This window comes from Myotis daubentonii, chromosome 8, assembly GCF_963259705.1.
Source record: "Myotis daubentonii chromosome 8, mMyoDau2.1, whole genome shotgun sequence".
Classification (NCBI taxonomy): Eukaryota; Metazoa; Chordata; class Mammalia; order Chiroptera; family Vespertilionidae; genus Myotis; species Myotis daubentonii.
This window is the reverse complement of record NC_081847.1, coordinates 85,271,070-85,285,823: the sequence shown is the minus strand read 5'-3', so window position 1 is coordinate 85,285,823 and position 14,754 is coordinate 85,271,070. Positions and strand designations below refer to the sequence as shown.

The 14,754-nt window shown below is 37.0% G+C and overlaps 1 protein-coding gene across 9 annotated transcripts in view; it reads left to right on the top strand.

Moving 5' to 3' along the window:
* The window catches only part of DYM (dymeclin), a 259,645-nt gene that overhangs the window by 181,992 nt on the left and 62,899 nt on the right, over positions 1-14,754 (top strand). For all 9 annotated transcript variants that reach the window (XM_059707262.1, XM_059707264.1, XM_059707261.1 and 6 more), the window contains one exon: positions 1,500-1,602. In XM_059707262.1, coding sequence (XP_059563245.1) covers positions 1,500-1,602 — 103 coding nt within the window. The remainder of the gene's footprint in view (positions 1-1,499; positions 1,603-14,754) is intronic.

Genomic DNA, 14,754 nt, shown 5'->3' with positions numbered 1-14,754 from the left:
TGTATACTTGAAGCATTCAGGATTGTTTTGTCTTCTTGGTGAATTGGCTTTTTTATCATTATAAAATCTTTCTATCTCTAGTAATAATATTCTTGTCCTGAAACCTACCATGTCTAATATTAATAGAACCACTCCAGCTTTCTTATGTCTAGTGTTTATATCATTTTTATATTGTTTTAATGTTAACTTATCTGTATCTTTAAATTTACAACTGTTACTCTTGTAAACAGCATGTAATTAGGTCTTGCTTATTATCCAGTTTGACAATCTCTGCCATCTCATTGGAGTGTTTAGCCATTTATATTTAATGTAAATTAGCTTTATCCTTTGAAAATTGATCTTTTTAGATTTGTTAGGGTAAATTTTAGAATACAGTAATTATTACTCTGGGTTAGATATACTCTGCTTCTAAAGTATGGTCTTTCTGAGAATTCAACTGAATGCCCATGTTCAGTTAGTTTTATCCACTCTGGCTGGTGGGAACTCAAGTATCCCTCAGTCTTTTGGGACTTCCAAAAATCTCTGTGCAGGTTTCAGTTCCTGGGTAGTTGTTTAACCGCCACACCTTGTGGGGGGTTTTCTCTGTACTATACAGCTTAGTATTTAGCAAACACTAAGGAAGAGCCTTTGGCAGATTTCTGGACCTTTCTCTTGTATTTCTCTCCCATCCAATAATTTGCCCTGCAAATTCCAGCTGCCGCAGCAGCCTCAAATTCATATATCTGTCTTATCAGCTCAGCACAATATTATTGAGTGTACTATTTGGGTCCTACTATTCTGAACTACAGTCTGGAATGTTCCTCTAGGCAGAAACTCACCATATATAGGTCTCTCTTCTTTTAGGGTCAGAATCTTGCACTTCAGATGTACAACATCTGAAAACAGTTATTTCATATATGTTGTCCAGTTTCTTAGTTGTTTACGACCAGAGAGTTATTCAGTACCAGGTAGTTCATCATTGTCAGAGGCAGAAATCTTATAATGTGCATATTTAAGGTTATTCTTTTTGAGAAATAAAAATATAAAGCTATAAAATTAAACCATAGACTCTATTATATTAAAGAAATAATCTAATCCAACACAGTTAATTGAAAGATGAGAAAATTGAGATAAAACAAGTTCATGTAACTTGTAATAAATTACACCGTGAGTTACTCATAGAGTCATTTCATAACCCAGGTTTTCTAAATGTTTGTCTACTGTTTTTCCCACTATAGTAATCTTATGAAAATTTCTTCCATGTTTGAAATATAATTTTAACTTGTCATTTTTTTTATACTTTAGAACCCTTATACTTTAAACATTCTTCTCACTTAATTTTTGTTCTATCAATAGTATTGTTAATCCTGCTATTAACACAAGCATGAAAAAAAGAATCCTTACAAGTGTGTTTTAGAATGATTGACATTCTGTGGAACTATATAATTCCATGTAAAACCTAGCAAAGGAGATATTTGGTTGTTTTAATATAATTGGAGTCTCTGTTTTATTTTTTTCAGTTTGTTCTCCTTGCTGTCTAAAAAACACAACAAAGTTCTGGAACAAGCTACACAGTCCTTGAGAGGCTCGCTAAGTTCCAATGATGTTCCTCTACCAGATTATGTAAGTAGTTACCTTTACTTTGTCAATAAAAAGCTTTCCTTTCATGGCTAAATGTATAAATAACAGGACCTCTCTCTTCTCAAGATCTGCCAGTGAAATCTCGAATGCACAAATAAAGGAGTGAAATCTTAAGTCAAGGGAAACAATTTTAATGATTACTAACAAACGGTTGAGGAAAGTCAACCTAAACCAATGGTTTTTCATAAGTAGAACTCTTATTACATTAATCAAGAAACCCTCTCAAATGAATTACAGAAAATAAAAGGAGGGTTTTTATAGGAAGTATGCAAAGGTTTCTCACTAAACATGGATTTCATAGAGAATGAGAACCTGAAAAGCTGTTGGATTCAAGAATATACTGTCTTTCTGCGGTCATTTCGTTTCTGTTCTCTGCTGCTTTTTGCTTCACTTTTATTCTTCTGCTCACTCCAGGCTAGGCCTCTCCATTTGCTGACTGAAATAGCAACCCCAACCCTTCCTCTTCTGCCGGAGACCAGTTCCAGCATGTCATCATTTCAAGAGTTTCATCAAAAGGTTGATGAGACTTGGGGACTCAACAGGGTTGAGTCACACATGTAGTCACCTGTTGGGAATGGCTAAAGGCATTTCCCCAAACCTGAATAGGAAACTGATTGCTGCTGCCAGACAGCTAAAGGGCATCTTAATCTACATGTTATTGCCTCCTACTGGCCAAACACCTGAACAGCCGTAGGCTAATTCCCCGCATTCTGACAATGGACTCTGTACCAAACACTCACCCTTTGAAGTGTATATCTCTGCCTCGCCTCAGGACAAGTTGTGTTAATAAAAAGTATGGGGTCCTCGGGAAGGAGAGAACCTAAGACCTTTAGGACCTTAGATCTTAGCTCCTTTAGCTAAGCTCCTCTGACCCCCAATGCCTTTCAAAATTATATCTCGTCTCCGGACTCTTTATAGTCTCTGGATTCCTATGTCATCTACGCACAGCCTTCTCCACATTCCTGAACCCTTCTTGATGCTGGGACAAGAACCCCGGCACTCTTCCACCTCCTGAGCCATAACATGTCTTTGTGTGTGTCCACTGACCAGAGTCTTCAAAGTCCTGGGAAAGAGACTCTGATTGGCTCTGCCCAGGTCAGGTGCTGCTCTAGTCCTGTCAGCCATGTCAGCAGAGAACAGCAGGAACATCTGCCTTGGTCTTCCACTTTAGAGATGAAGAACATGATACCACCTGACCTCGTCCTTGAGGGCGAGGATGGAATCGTTATATGGTAATAGGAAGGAGGATGCATTATGAGTTCACAGATAGGGCAGTGCCACTATCTGTGACATTTCTTGTATTTTGGAACATGGCGTAGTGGAGGATGCTAAAAATTATCTTGTCATAAACCACAGAAGTAGTTCATCAAGCTCTATCTAATAGGACCTCTCTGAATCCCCAGACAACAACCTAATGGGTTGATATTTAGAAACTTTATGAGAGAATTTTTAGATTCTGATTTTGAAGTGGCGATGCATACCAGACAGCCAGAGAGTTGTTTTGCTTGTTTCCTGTGGTTTGTTTCATTTCTGAATGGTTGTGCTGATACGAGACTGTGGGAACAGCACCCAGTCCGGATAGCAGTCGCTGATAAGCAGAGATAGCTGTGTGCAGCCACAGCCTGACTGGGGCTATTTTTCTTCTCATTTATTTATTTATTTTGTGTGTGTGTGTGTGTGTGTGTGTGTGTGAGATAGGATCTGTCATCCCATTAAGGTATTAAGATTATAATTCCAAAGTACTTCTCTCTCACACACAAAACATTTATCTTTTAAGATTTTCCTGTTGGTTGAATATTCTCAACTTTTAAGAAATAAGTATAATAGCTCACTTACTTCTATCCTTGCCATGACTTGTTATAAGAAAACTGTTTCTTCTTAATGGCTGCTTGGAAACCCATAAAGGTCAGAGTGGCAGTGGGGATTGTGTTTATTAGGAGTTTGAATTTGGTTCATCTAGAAATGTTTTGTACAATTATCATTTGATTTATGTAATATTTCTCTGTTGTTATTCCACACAAAAAAATGGATACACTCTTGAGATTGCCCTAGCAGCATTCTCCTCGAATAAGAATCCATAAAATGATATTTCTTTGAGAAAATGGGTTATATTTCATAGTACTTGCCAGTTATGGAGGTGATGGTGCAACGAAGGGATGTTGAACTATAGACATATGAATTCTCCTATTGAACATCACAGTTTTTAAAGTCACTGACTATTTTCTTCTTGCATGAAATTTTCACTAAGTAAACATGAATTTCTTAAAGCATCTGCTTCCTGGAAATACTGGGAAAATTCCATTTGGAATCTGTCATTAACAATCCTAATTTTAATATGAACTTGAATTTGCTGCCTTTCCTCCAAGTTAATTAAAGAGGGTGGGTACCACTGATTCAGTACTAGTGATGATAGCTGAGTCACTCCTCCTGCCACTGATCTGAAGGTGATTGAAGAAAACAGCAACCTTAAAAGTAAGCGCTGCCATATGTTTTCTTTTGTGATAACTCAGTGTGTGTTTTTATTCACCATTCCCATTGCTCAAACACTATGAATAAGTGTTTTACACCTTTGAAACCATGTTTTCATTGTCAGTCTCTTTTAAATTGGTCATTAACTGGGAGATAAAACATGTTCCTCCCTCTTCTTCCCCAGAAATTTTACTTAAGTGTCTTTGCCAACCAACAACCACATGAAATTCTGTGTCCTGGTGATAAAATGGAAAAATGAAAGGGTCTAAAGCAGCAGTGGGTTCCCTGATGTATACTTTCTACACCAGGATTGGATAAACTATATTAGCACAGATTTTGAATAAGTGCTTAAAATAAGGATGTGTTTTTCTTCTCACTGTAGTACATAGAGTACTTTCAGTCTACCTAGAGGTTTCTGAGTTTATTAAGAAAATGTTTATTCTCATTATACTGTATAATTCACAAGCCAATTGAGTAACAACATAGAAAGCAAATAACAGTTACAAAAACATTAGTATTATTACTCTAGTACAACCATGTTTGCTTGAATGTGTCAGGGGAAACCTCAAGCCTTCCACCAAGTTGTAGATAAGAAGGAAATGCCCTGGCTGCTTAAGGGAAATACTAATTGCACTCAGGTCCTCTGTGGGGCGAGAGAGTGCCCACTGCAGAGAGTGATGGCTGGCTCTGCAGGCTCGATGGGGCAGTAAAGGTGTTTAGGAAGCAAGTGAAGTTCAGTTGACTTGGCTAAGCTTCAGTGTCTTTATATCAGGGTTTCATAAAATTTAATTCAGTGACTAAAGGGACAGAGGATTGTTAAAGAAGACTCAACATTTTTTTTCAAAACTCGTCATATACAATAGAACCTCAATATAGAAAATAAAAGGAAAATAATAAATGAGTCCTACTTGCTTATTAAACTATAAGCATGGTTTTTAATTATGAATATTGTCACAATGTCATATAAGCTTTGTTTTCCTAATTTCTAACCATCACCTTAGCAACCACATGAGATTAGAAGAATCTAACTTGTATTCTAGGTGGAACCATACGGGACCAAATTGTATTTATTGCCCTTTGATCATCAAAGGATTTTTTAATCTTTCCTTAGGACACACTCTCCCATTTCATTCCAAGCAATAAAATGCAAAGGCACAAGCCAGAACGAGCAAGAGCCAGAATCAGAAAAGCCCATTTCCTTTCCTTATTACAAAGCTAAGCAACATTTTCCAACACCCTTGCATCTTGACGGGGGGGGGGGGGGGGGGGGGGGCAAAGGGGAATGTCTGACTAGCTCTCAGTGGGGGAATGTAGGTGGAAGTGCTGTAACCACTGCACCATCTTCCACACTTCCCTTCCCCTCATCATCTGCTATCTAGATGCGGGAAATCCAGCGGGAGGGAGATCCTGAGGTCTTAAAATCATCTCATGGAAGGCAAACTGGGCATGGTGAACTGTGATGCAAAGCGGCAGTAAAGCTTCACTACATTAAAACATGGGCAAAGGGCCTGAATAGACATTTCTCCGAAGATGACATACAAGTGACAGTAAGTACATCAGAAGGTGCTCAACATCATCAGCCATCAGGGAAACGCAAACCAAAACCATAGCGAAGTTCCCGCCCACTGGGATGACAGTAAGTAATCAGAAAGGCAGAGAATCCCACGTGAGTCTGTGGAGACATTAGAATCCTCATATAACTGCTGGTGAGAATGTAAAATTATGCAGCTGCTTTGGAAAACAATTTGCAGTTTCTCAAAAGACTAAACAGAGAATAACCATATGACTCAGCATATGGTCATAAATACCCCTAAGGAATTGAGAACATAATGTCCATGCAAAAATTGTGTGTTCATAGCACCGTTTTTCATAATAGCCCCCAAATGGCAACACCCCAAATGTCTACACTGGTCTGTGGATAAATAAAAGGTGGTACATCCATACAATGGAATATTATTCAACAATAAAAAGGAATGAAATATGCTCACTCAGCAGCACATATACTAACAGTAATGAAGTATGATGCGTGCTTCAAATGGATAAACCTTGAAACCATGCTAAGTGAAAGAAGCCAGCAACAAGAGGCCAATAGGCAAATCTTACAGAGATAAATAGTAGATGGTTCGGGGTGGGGAGTGAGTGCTAATGGGTACAGGTTTTCTTTTGGGGATGATGAAAATGTTTTAAAATTAGATTGTAGGGGTAGTTGTACAACTCTGTGAATGCACTAAAAACCATTGAATTGTACATCTTAATTCAGTGAAGTCTATGGTATGTGAATTTTATCTTGAGGAAGCCATTTAAGAAAAAGGTAGTACTTGGCCCTAACTGGTTTGGCTCAGTGGATAGAGTGTTGTCCTGTGGACTGAAAGGTCCTGGGTTCGATTCCAGTCAAAGGCACATGACCGGGGTGTGGGTTCGGTTCAATCCCCAGTGGGGGGCATGCAGGAGGCAGCTGATCAATGATTCTCTCTCATCATTGATGTTTCTATTTCTTTCTTCCTCTCCCTTCCTCTCTGAAATTAAAAAAAAAAAAAATTTTTTTTTTCTTAAATAGTCTAAAAAAAATGGTAGTACCTGGAGCACGAGAAAAAACAAGTACTATTTGTTGAATGTAATAGCAGATAGACATCAGCTTGGCTGGCATTATGGCATGAGGGTAAATGTAGGAAAATAAATCTTATACTTTGAAAAACTTAATATTTTCAAGGAAGAAAAACATGTTTCTTGTAGAGTGACTCGACTTTAGAAACTCCTAGTCAATTAGATACGCAGTTATACAAAGGTATGTGTATTTTTCAGCCTCGTTTGAGAGCAAAAAGAAAAAAAAAATGGGAACAAGTAAAATACCCATCAATAGGAGACTGAATAAAGTACATATTCATTCATTACAATATTCTGCAGCCATTTTTTAAAAAGTGAATTCAGTCTGTATGGCTTTATATGAAAAGATATAACACTTAAATCAGTTTTTAAAAATGCACATATTATGGTATGTAGGTTAATGTACATGTCTGTTTAAAAATATGCATTTAATTTTTCTAGAATAATGTACAGGAAACCATTAAATAGTGGTGACCTGTGGGAAGTCAGACTAAAGGGTAAAGAAAGTAGAACTTTATAGTTTTTTTTCTTTATTGATTAAGGTATTACGTATGTGTCCTTTTCCTCCCCATTGCCCCTCCACCCATCCCCCCACACTCATGCCCTCACCCCTCTTGTGTCTGTGTCCATTGGTTAGGCTTATATGCATACATACAAGTCCTTTGGTTGATCTGTCCCCCTTACCCCCACCCTCCCCTACCTTCCCTCTGAGATTTGACGGTCGGATCGATGCTTCTCTGTCTCTGGATCTGTTTTTGTTCATCAGTTTATGTTGTTCACTATATTCCACAAATGAGTGAACTTTGTAGTTTTTACATTAATATTCTTCTTCATAGATATAGATCTTGAAATCTTTTTTAAGTATACACACAATTTACTTTAGCCTCCCTTCTTTCTTCCTCTTTCATTATTTTTAGATAATTTTAGACTTACAGAACAGTTTTAAATAATTTTTATATACCCTTTCTCTTTTAGAAATGTCTTATGTAACCACAGAACATTTATCAAAACTAAGAAATTACCCTTGGTACAATACTGTTAACTAAAATACAAATCTCATTTGAATATTGCCAGCTTTGACACCAATGCCCTTATTCTTTTCTAGGATCCAATTCAGGATCCCACATTGCATTTTGTTGTCAAGTCTCCTTAGTCTTTCCTTGTCCTTCATGACCTTGAGACTTTAGAAGAGTACTGGTCAGTTATTTTGCACCATGTCCCTCAACTTGGGCTCATCTGACAGTATGCATTGTTGGGAAGGATACTACAAAGGTGATATGCCCTTCTCAGTGAATCGTATACATGATGTTGGCATTACTGGTGATGTTCACCTGTGTTTACCTTGAACACCTCACTAGGGTAACATCTGCCAAGTTTCTTCACTGTGAACTTGCCAGCTTTCCCTTTTGAGCTACTATATATTTTGGGGAGATACCTTTGAGATTATGCCAATAAGATCCTGTTTCTCTTTAAACATTTCCCCACATATTTTAGCATCCTTTGATCAGTCTTGCCTGCAGCATATTTTACTGATTTATTAATGATTTTCTATTTGTCGGATTTCTCCTACTTTTATTAATTGAAGTCTTCTGCAAGGAGACTTGCACCTCTCCCCAACGTTTTTACTTAGACAGTTATTTTTTATATCAGTGTGGACTCTTGGATACTAATTTTATTCCCTGTTTTATAAGCCAGGACTGTTTCATCGGTACGTAATTCCAACTTGGGCCATTGGAAGCTCTTTCAAGTTGTGTTCTTTGCCCTTTGAAGATGCACCTATCTTTTTTTTCTTCTATTCCTCCCTCACTTTCTTCCTTCTCTCTTTTTAAATTTATTTTTATTAGATCCTCAAGATGTTCCAACTCATCTTGTATTTCCCCTGCTCCAGCCCTAGAATCAGCCAGTTCTCCATGGAGGATCATGAAATTTAAATCAAGGTCTTTCTAGTTCTTTTATAATGCAGAAACTAGTGTAAAAAACAAACTGACAGCCTAATATGGTGAATAAGGTTGGTGAACACCCCTAAGGAACACAACTGCTTGGAACTTAAATAGATCCCAAGCCCCACATTGATTAGGTCCCAGGAAGTTTGTTCTTTAATACAATTGATTTCAAAATTCAAATAAATAAAGCCTGTGGCAAGTGAGCAAGCTCCCCACCCACCCTGCCCCTTTTTTTCCTAATTAAAAACCAGGCCTGACTTAAACATAAGACCGGTTTTCTTGATTGTATTATAACGTGGCTTTGGATGCGCTTCTGAACGAGGAATTCCAGAGAGTTTCTAAGAATGCTTGTGAAGACAGTTTTTAGTTGGAGGGCTTACTCCCCTCTTGTTAAAATAATAATAGTAATTATTATTACTCCTTCATTCTTAAAAAGCACACCTCAATTGAGGGAAAGAATATTGGCCTTTCTTTATTCCCGAAGAGGAAGTTTGTCTTGTCCCTTCTTACAGAGTATGGCAGAATATTCTTCTAAAGAGTTTTTTTTTTAAATTATCATTAAAAATACTTAAATAACTTTTATGTTGCTTCCTCTGGCTTATAAAAGGAAATAGGATGTGTTTGCATTGAAATCTGGCAATGATTAATTAACGTTCTAAATGAAGTTTAAAGAATACAGAAAAAAATAACCCATGCATATTAAATTCAGTAGCAGTGTGTGATAAATTTGTAAAAACCAGTGATCACGGTTTCTTCCTTCTGCCCCCCATTCTCATTGTAGGAAAAAAAATTCTAACCTGCTACTGTGTAGAGCTAATTTTTTTTAAAAAAGCAGAGATTTTTTTCAAATTCTTTGTTATTTAAGAAACCATTGTTTTAATTTTCTGTTTGCTCAAATTTTGATTGTTTCTCCCTCTCTCTCCCATTCTGCCTTAGTTTGTAGTTCCTAATAGGAAGGAAAGAAGTCTACTATTTGGAATTTTCTTTGATATATCCTTGATTTACATGGCAAATAGAAAGCAGCTGTCTATTTAAACATCTAATTCTTGAAACCATAGTCCCCTCAAGCGTCATCTGGAAATAATGTAGCTTGTAAAACAAAGCTAAGAAGAAAAGGCAATGTTTGTTTTATGTGGGATGAATGATTTCTGTTGGGGTCCTTTAATTCGGCTATTATGAGGGTTATTAAAAAGCTGTATTACAAAAGAGGTTTAAATGAAAAGAATTTTTTGAGCTGGTATCTTATTATTACAGTTGATTATAGTCAAAGCTGCAAATGTTTTTAAAATAGCACTTTTAGTTTCTCCAGATAAGACCCCCAAAAAACAGTAATCTTACTCAGTGTATGAATGGAAATACAACTCTTTCCTTAGTTGATTTAATTTCTGAAAACAAATTGTATTGGAGAATTCAGCTCTATCTGTTTTTCTGGAAATTTCAGGGATCTCTGAAAAATTCTTAAGAATCCATGTCAGAATATTTGGAGATCACCTTATGCATGCAAAAAAATATGATCATGAGAGCATGAGTTTACCTAAATTTCTGGTATTAGAAGATTCAATGAACAATAGATAAAGTTAAGCCTAACTTGTTTCCAAATTTATTCATAAGTTATTTGAGCTCTGATGTGTGAGACGTCATGAGAAGTGGTATACCCTACTTTGGGAACAAGTAAGTTTTTGCTTTGACAGTTGTTCGAGGCTATTCCATGATTGGAGTATATTGGTTTTCTTGATTTGTTATTACAACAGAGCAGTTATTTTTGGAGAGTTGACATGTAAGAACTAAATTTCTTTACTAAAATATACTTGGCACCACAGAAATGAAATTAGCATGTCTGTTTGATAATCGAAGGGCAGGCATGGTTAACTATTTTCGTGCATTTGGGTCACCTCTAGTTTCTCACTTGGTATTTTCTTTGGTTTCCAGTTTGTATTTTGACTGAGGTCACCAGGAGGGTATTGGGTTGCTCTGAAACACCTTTTTTTCCTTTAATGGACAGTGCTCGTTGATCAGTTGAGTGATTGAATTAATAACTTATCCTTTTTAAGGGTCATGTTTGAAGCCTAAGAAGTCCTGAGCCTTTAATAACCAGGCATTATCTTTCATACTGGTCCGTGGCTTCAGATTGGAACAAGAGTAACTTTTGTTTCATTATTAGTAGTACTTTAGCTCATTACCAACTCCAAGTCCGAAGTTTCCATATCTATTGTGAATGCTCCATATGATTACCAACATTCTCCAGTAATACCAGTTAAAAAAGAGTAATGTGTGCCTAAACACATGCCATATGGCACTTGACATGCCTTATTCTTCATCCAACAAGTAGTGAGCAAATACTGTTTTGTTTTTTAATATATTTTTATTGATTTCAGAGAGGAAGGGAGAAGAGGGAGAGATAGAAATGTCAATGATAAGAGAGAATCATTGACTGGCTGCTTTCTGCACACCCCCTACTGGAGATTGAGTCTGGAACCTGGGCATGTGCCCTGACCAAGAATCGAGCCATGACCTCCTGGTTCATAGGTCAACACTCAACCACTGAGCCACACTGGCTGGGCTGAACAACTACTGTTTTATCAGGCACTTTTTTCTCTGTGTAAAGACTTCCTTGAAGATAAAAATTTCTGCTCTCATGAAGCTTGCATTCTAATAAAGAGAGATGTATAATGATTGCAGGCACAGGTAAATGGATGAAGTATTAAAAGTTCCCATGGGAAAATAAAGCAGGATAATGAAATTGCACAACAGTGTGAATATACTTAGCACCGCTGGACTGGTGGAAAATGTCATGTGTCACCCTAACCGGTTTGGCTTAGTGGATAGAGTGTCGGCCTGCAGACCGAAAGGTCTCAGGTTTGATTCCTGTCAAGGGCATGTACTGTGGTTGCGGTCACATCCCCAGTAGGAGGTGTGCAGGAGGCAGCTGATCAATGTTTCTCTCTCATTGATGTTTCTAACTATCTCTCTCCCTTCCTCTCTGCAAAAAAATCAATAAAATATATTTTTTTAAAAAAGAAAATGTCATGTTTCTTTTAACTACAATTTTTGTTGGTGGTGTTAAAGAGTATGAACAGTGGGATCTGAAAAACTAGATTTAATTTTCATGTGACCCCTCTGATTTTTGGTTTTCTCATTTCTTAGATAAAAGCAATAATGCCTTGCTCATGGGATTGTTGTGAGAATTAAGTGAGAGAATGCACAGAAAGCACTTAGTGCAATATTTGCACATAACAAGTTCTATGTAAGTGTTAGTGGCTATTGTTACTACTGCTACATCTTCTACCACCTGAATGATAGGAAAATATGTCCTTTATTCTCCCATCCCTAAAAACTCAGAAAGACCAATTAAAAGTCTCTTTCCAGTGCTCAGTAGCATAATGGAATCAGTTTACACTGCAGGTTAGACTCAGGGTTAACTTGGTTGGTAAATACTTAGTGACCTTAGAGAAGTTATTGTAGCTCTCTGAGCTTCAGTTACCTATCAGATGAAGATATCTAATCTGTAGAGTTGAATTTAATATTAGTGATTATACATACAACTTTCTTAGTTAATGCCTTGATCATAGTAAGTTTTCACTAAATAATGGATATGATCATAGTATGATTATATTCATTCAAATATATCTGTCATAACAATAATGGAAGGTAAGATAAAATTTTTCATATAATCTTCCTGGGCAGAATTTATCTGAACATAAGAATAATCTATTTCTGAGTTAATTATGGGCTTTAGAACATACTATTAATTGCATCTTTCTCTCAACTTTTGAAGGTTCATCATATAACTCTTTGTTTATAAATAGAGCCTTATCACCTTTCTATTGAGAGGAATGATGGAGTGCTCTGTAGTTGGTGATGTGGCAAATTAAAGGTAATTGGAATAGTGATGCTCAGTAACATGAAAATCCTGTGCCTAAAAAGACTTGTTAGGTATCAGATGCAAATAGACAAAGTACAAGAGATTTAATTCAAGAAATGAGGTCTGCCTCTAACAGAAATACTCTAGAACTGATCCTGGAAATATAATGGAAGTGACTACTTAATCTTTTTTTTAGTTTCAATTTCCATATCTGAAAATAAGCACAACAGTCCTCTTATTAATTACTTATTATTAGATTTTAAATAAGATTAAATGCAGTAGATACAAAAGGGAAACAGCAGAAATTCAAGGAGGCTATCATCCATTCAAAATACACGATTTTATTCACGTCATGTTTGCTGCGAGCATTGAGCATACAGTGATGAATGAACAAACATGGACTCTACCTCGCCTCAGAGAGTTAGTAGAGGGGAAATAATCCTTTAGCAAGCAAATAAATACAAACTTATAAATACGTCTAGAGAAAACTGTGACATAATGCAGGAGAATTGTGAGAATTCTAATTTAGATTTGGGGGTGTAGGGAGATGAGGTAATTGCTCCTTGAGAAAGTGGCATTTCACTAAGACCTGGCGGTGAGTAAGAGTCAGCCAGAGGAAGAGCAGGGACTGAGTGTTTTAAACAGCAAATGCCCTGAGGCAGGACAGAGCTCTGCTTATTCCTTGAACGGAAACCAGGCCAAATGTATTGGAAAGAGTAGCATTAAATGAGATTGGAGGTATAGGTCAGTGTCAGGCTACGTCAGGCCTGGTGGGCTATTCATTGTAAGGATCTGTGATCTTATTCATATAGCTTGGCATATAGTTATTGAAGGGTTTTGAACAACGGATGCACCTTTGAAAAAGTATTCTGGAGAAGTGATTTAAAGAGGTAAGAGCTGAGACTGAGAAGCCATTTAATTCAAACTGGTGAGAGATGATAGTAGCTTGGAACTCAGAGAAGTACTGGAAATGGAAATGTAGGTAGGTGCCATCCACCTGAATAAGATATTCAGAGTCATGGCAATTGATGAGAGCATGATGAGAGAGAAAGTGGCATGAGAGGAAGAGAAGAATCAATCAGCCCAGAGCTCGGAGAAGTTGGGTAGAAGAGGACATGCTGTAACAGGGGAGTTGGGGATTCCCCAAGTGCCTGGTGTCAGATGGGCATGCCTTAAAGAGGAAAAAATGCTAAACAACTATGGATTGAAAATTGAGGATGAGATGAGGATGAAAACATACCCGCTAGTTTTGGCCCAACAGAGGTGGTATCTGTGCATGTAAAAATCGGAATTTTTTTTGAATAGTATAAACAGACAGGTAGTTGATTAATCATGTAAAGATACTTTCAGGGATTTGATTTTTTAAATTGAAGTTTAGAAAAGAAGGTATAAAATTAATTATTCTCAATCTTCTATTTAGCCTTTCTTACTTTTGAATATGTCTGTGTCCCTGTTCCTGCTTTGTAGCATCCCCAGCTTTCTGAAGTTCGCGTGTGGACTAATGAGTTAAGCTTGTTTAAAATGCAAGTTTTATATCAGTACCTTAATTAACAATTTGTAATAATAAACCTCAAGTAGCTAAATATTCTGATTAATTTTCTTGAAATCTGTATGTCTCTCACATTTTAAATTAAGTCAGACTCAGTAAACCAAGTGAATAGAAGTGAAGTCAAAGTGTATTCGTACTCAGATCATAGGAAGCTCCAAATGGCCTGATCACAGCCCTGGAGTTATTTCCATTAGATTGCATGATATGTGAGCGTCTCTCACATTATATAATAAGCTTCGGACTCACCGTCCCATCCATGGTTCAAAGCAAATACTCCTTGAAAGCATGTGTAATGTATTTTAGCGTGTTTGTTATTTTCCTCTCAAAAAATATAGAGGAAGAGGTTTTGAGAACTGAGTACAAAAGAGGAGCATGGATGCTGTGTAACAAAGGATGGCAGCGTGCGTGCGTGTGTGTGTGTGTGCACACACGTGTGTGTGTGCGTGTGGTGTGCGCGTGTGCGCACATGCGCGCGCAAGCGTGCTCTAGCCTTTTGTAGAAGCTTTAGATTGTTTTTTTTCTTTTCAATTTTCCATCCTACTGTCCTCACTATTATATTACTTATGTAGATCCTTCTGTCCACTGATTTCAAAGTACTTACAATCAGCAAGTCATTTATTTCTTGGATTTATTGAATGGGTACCCATTGTTCCAAAGCCTGTGGGCGTCAGTACACAGTTATAAAAGCACACAAATTAAATGTAATA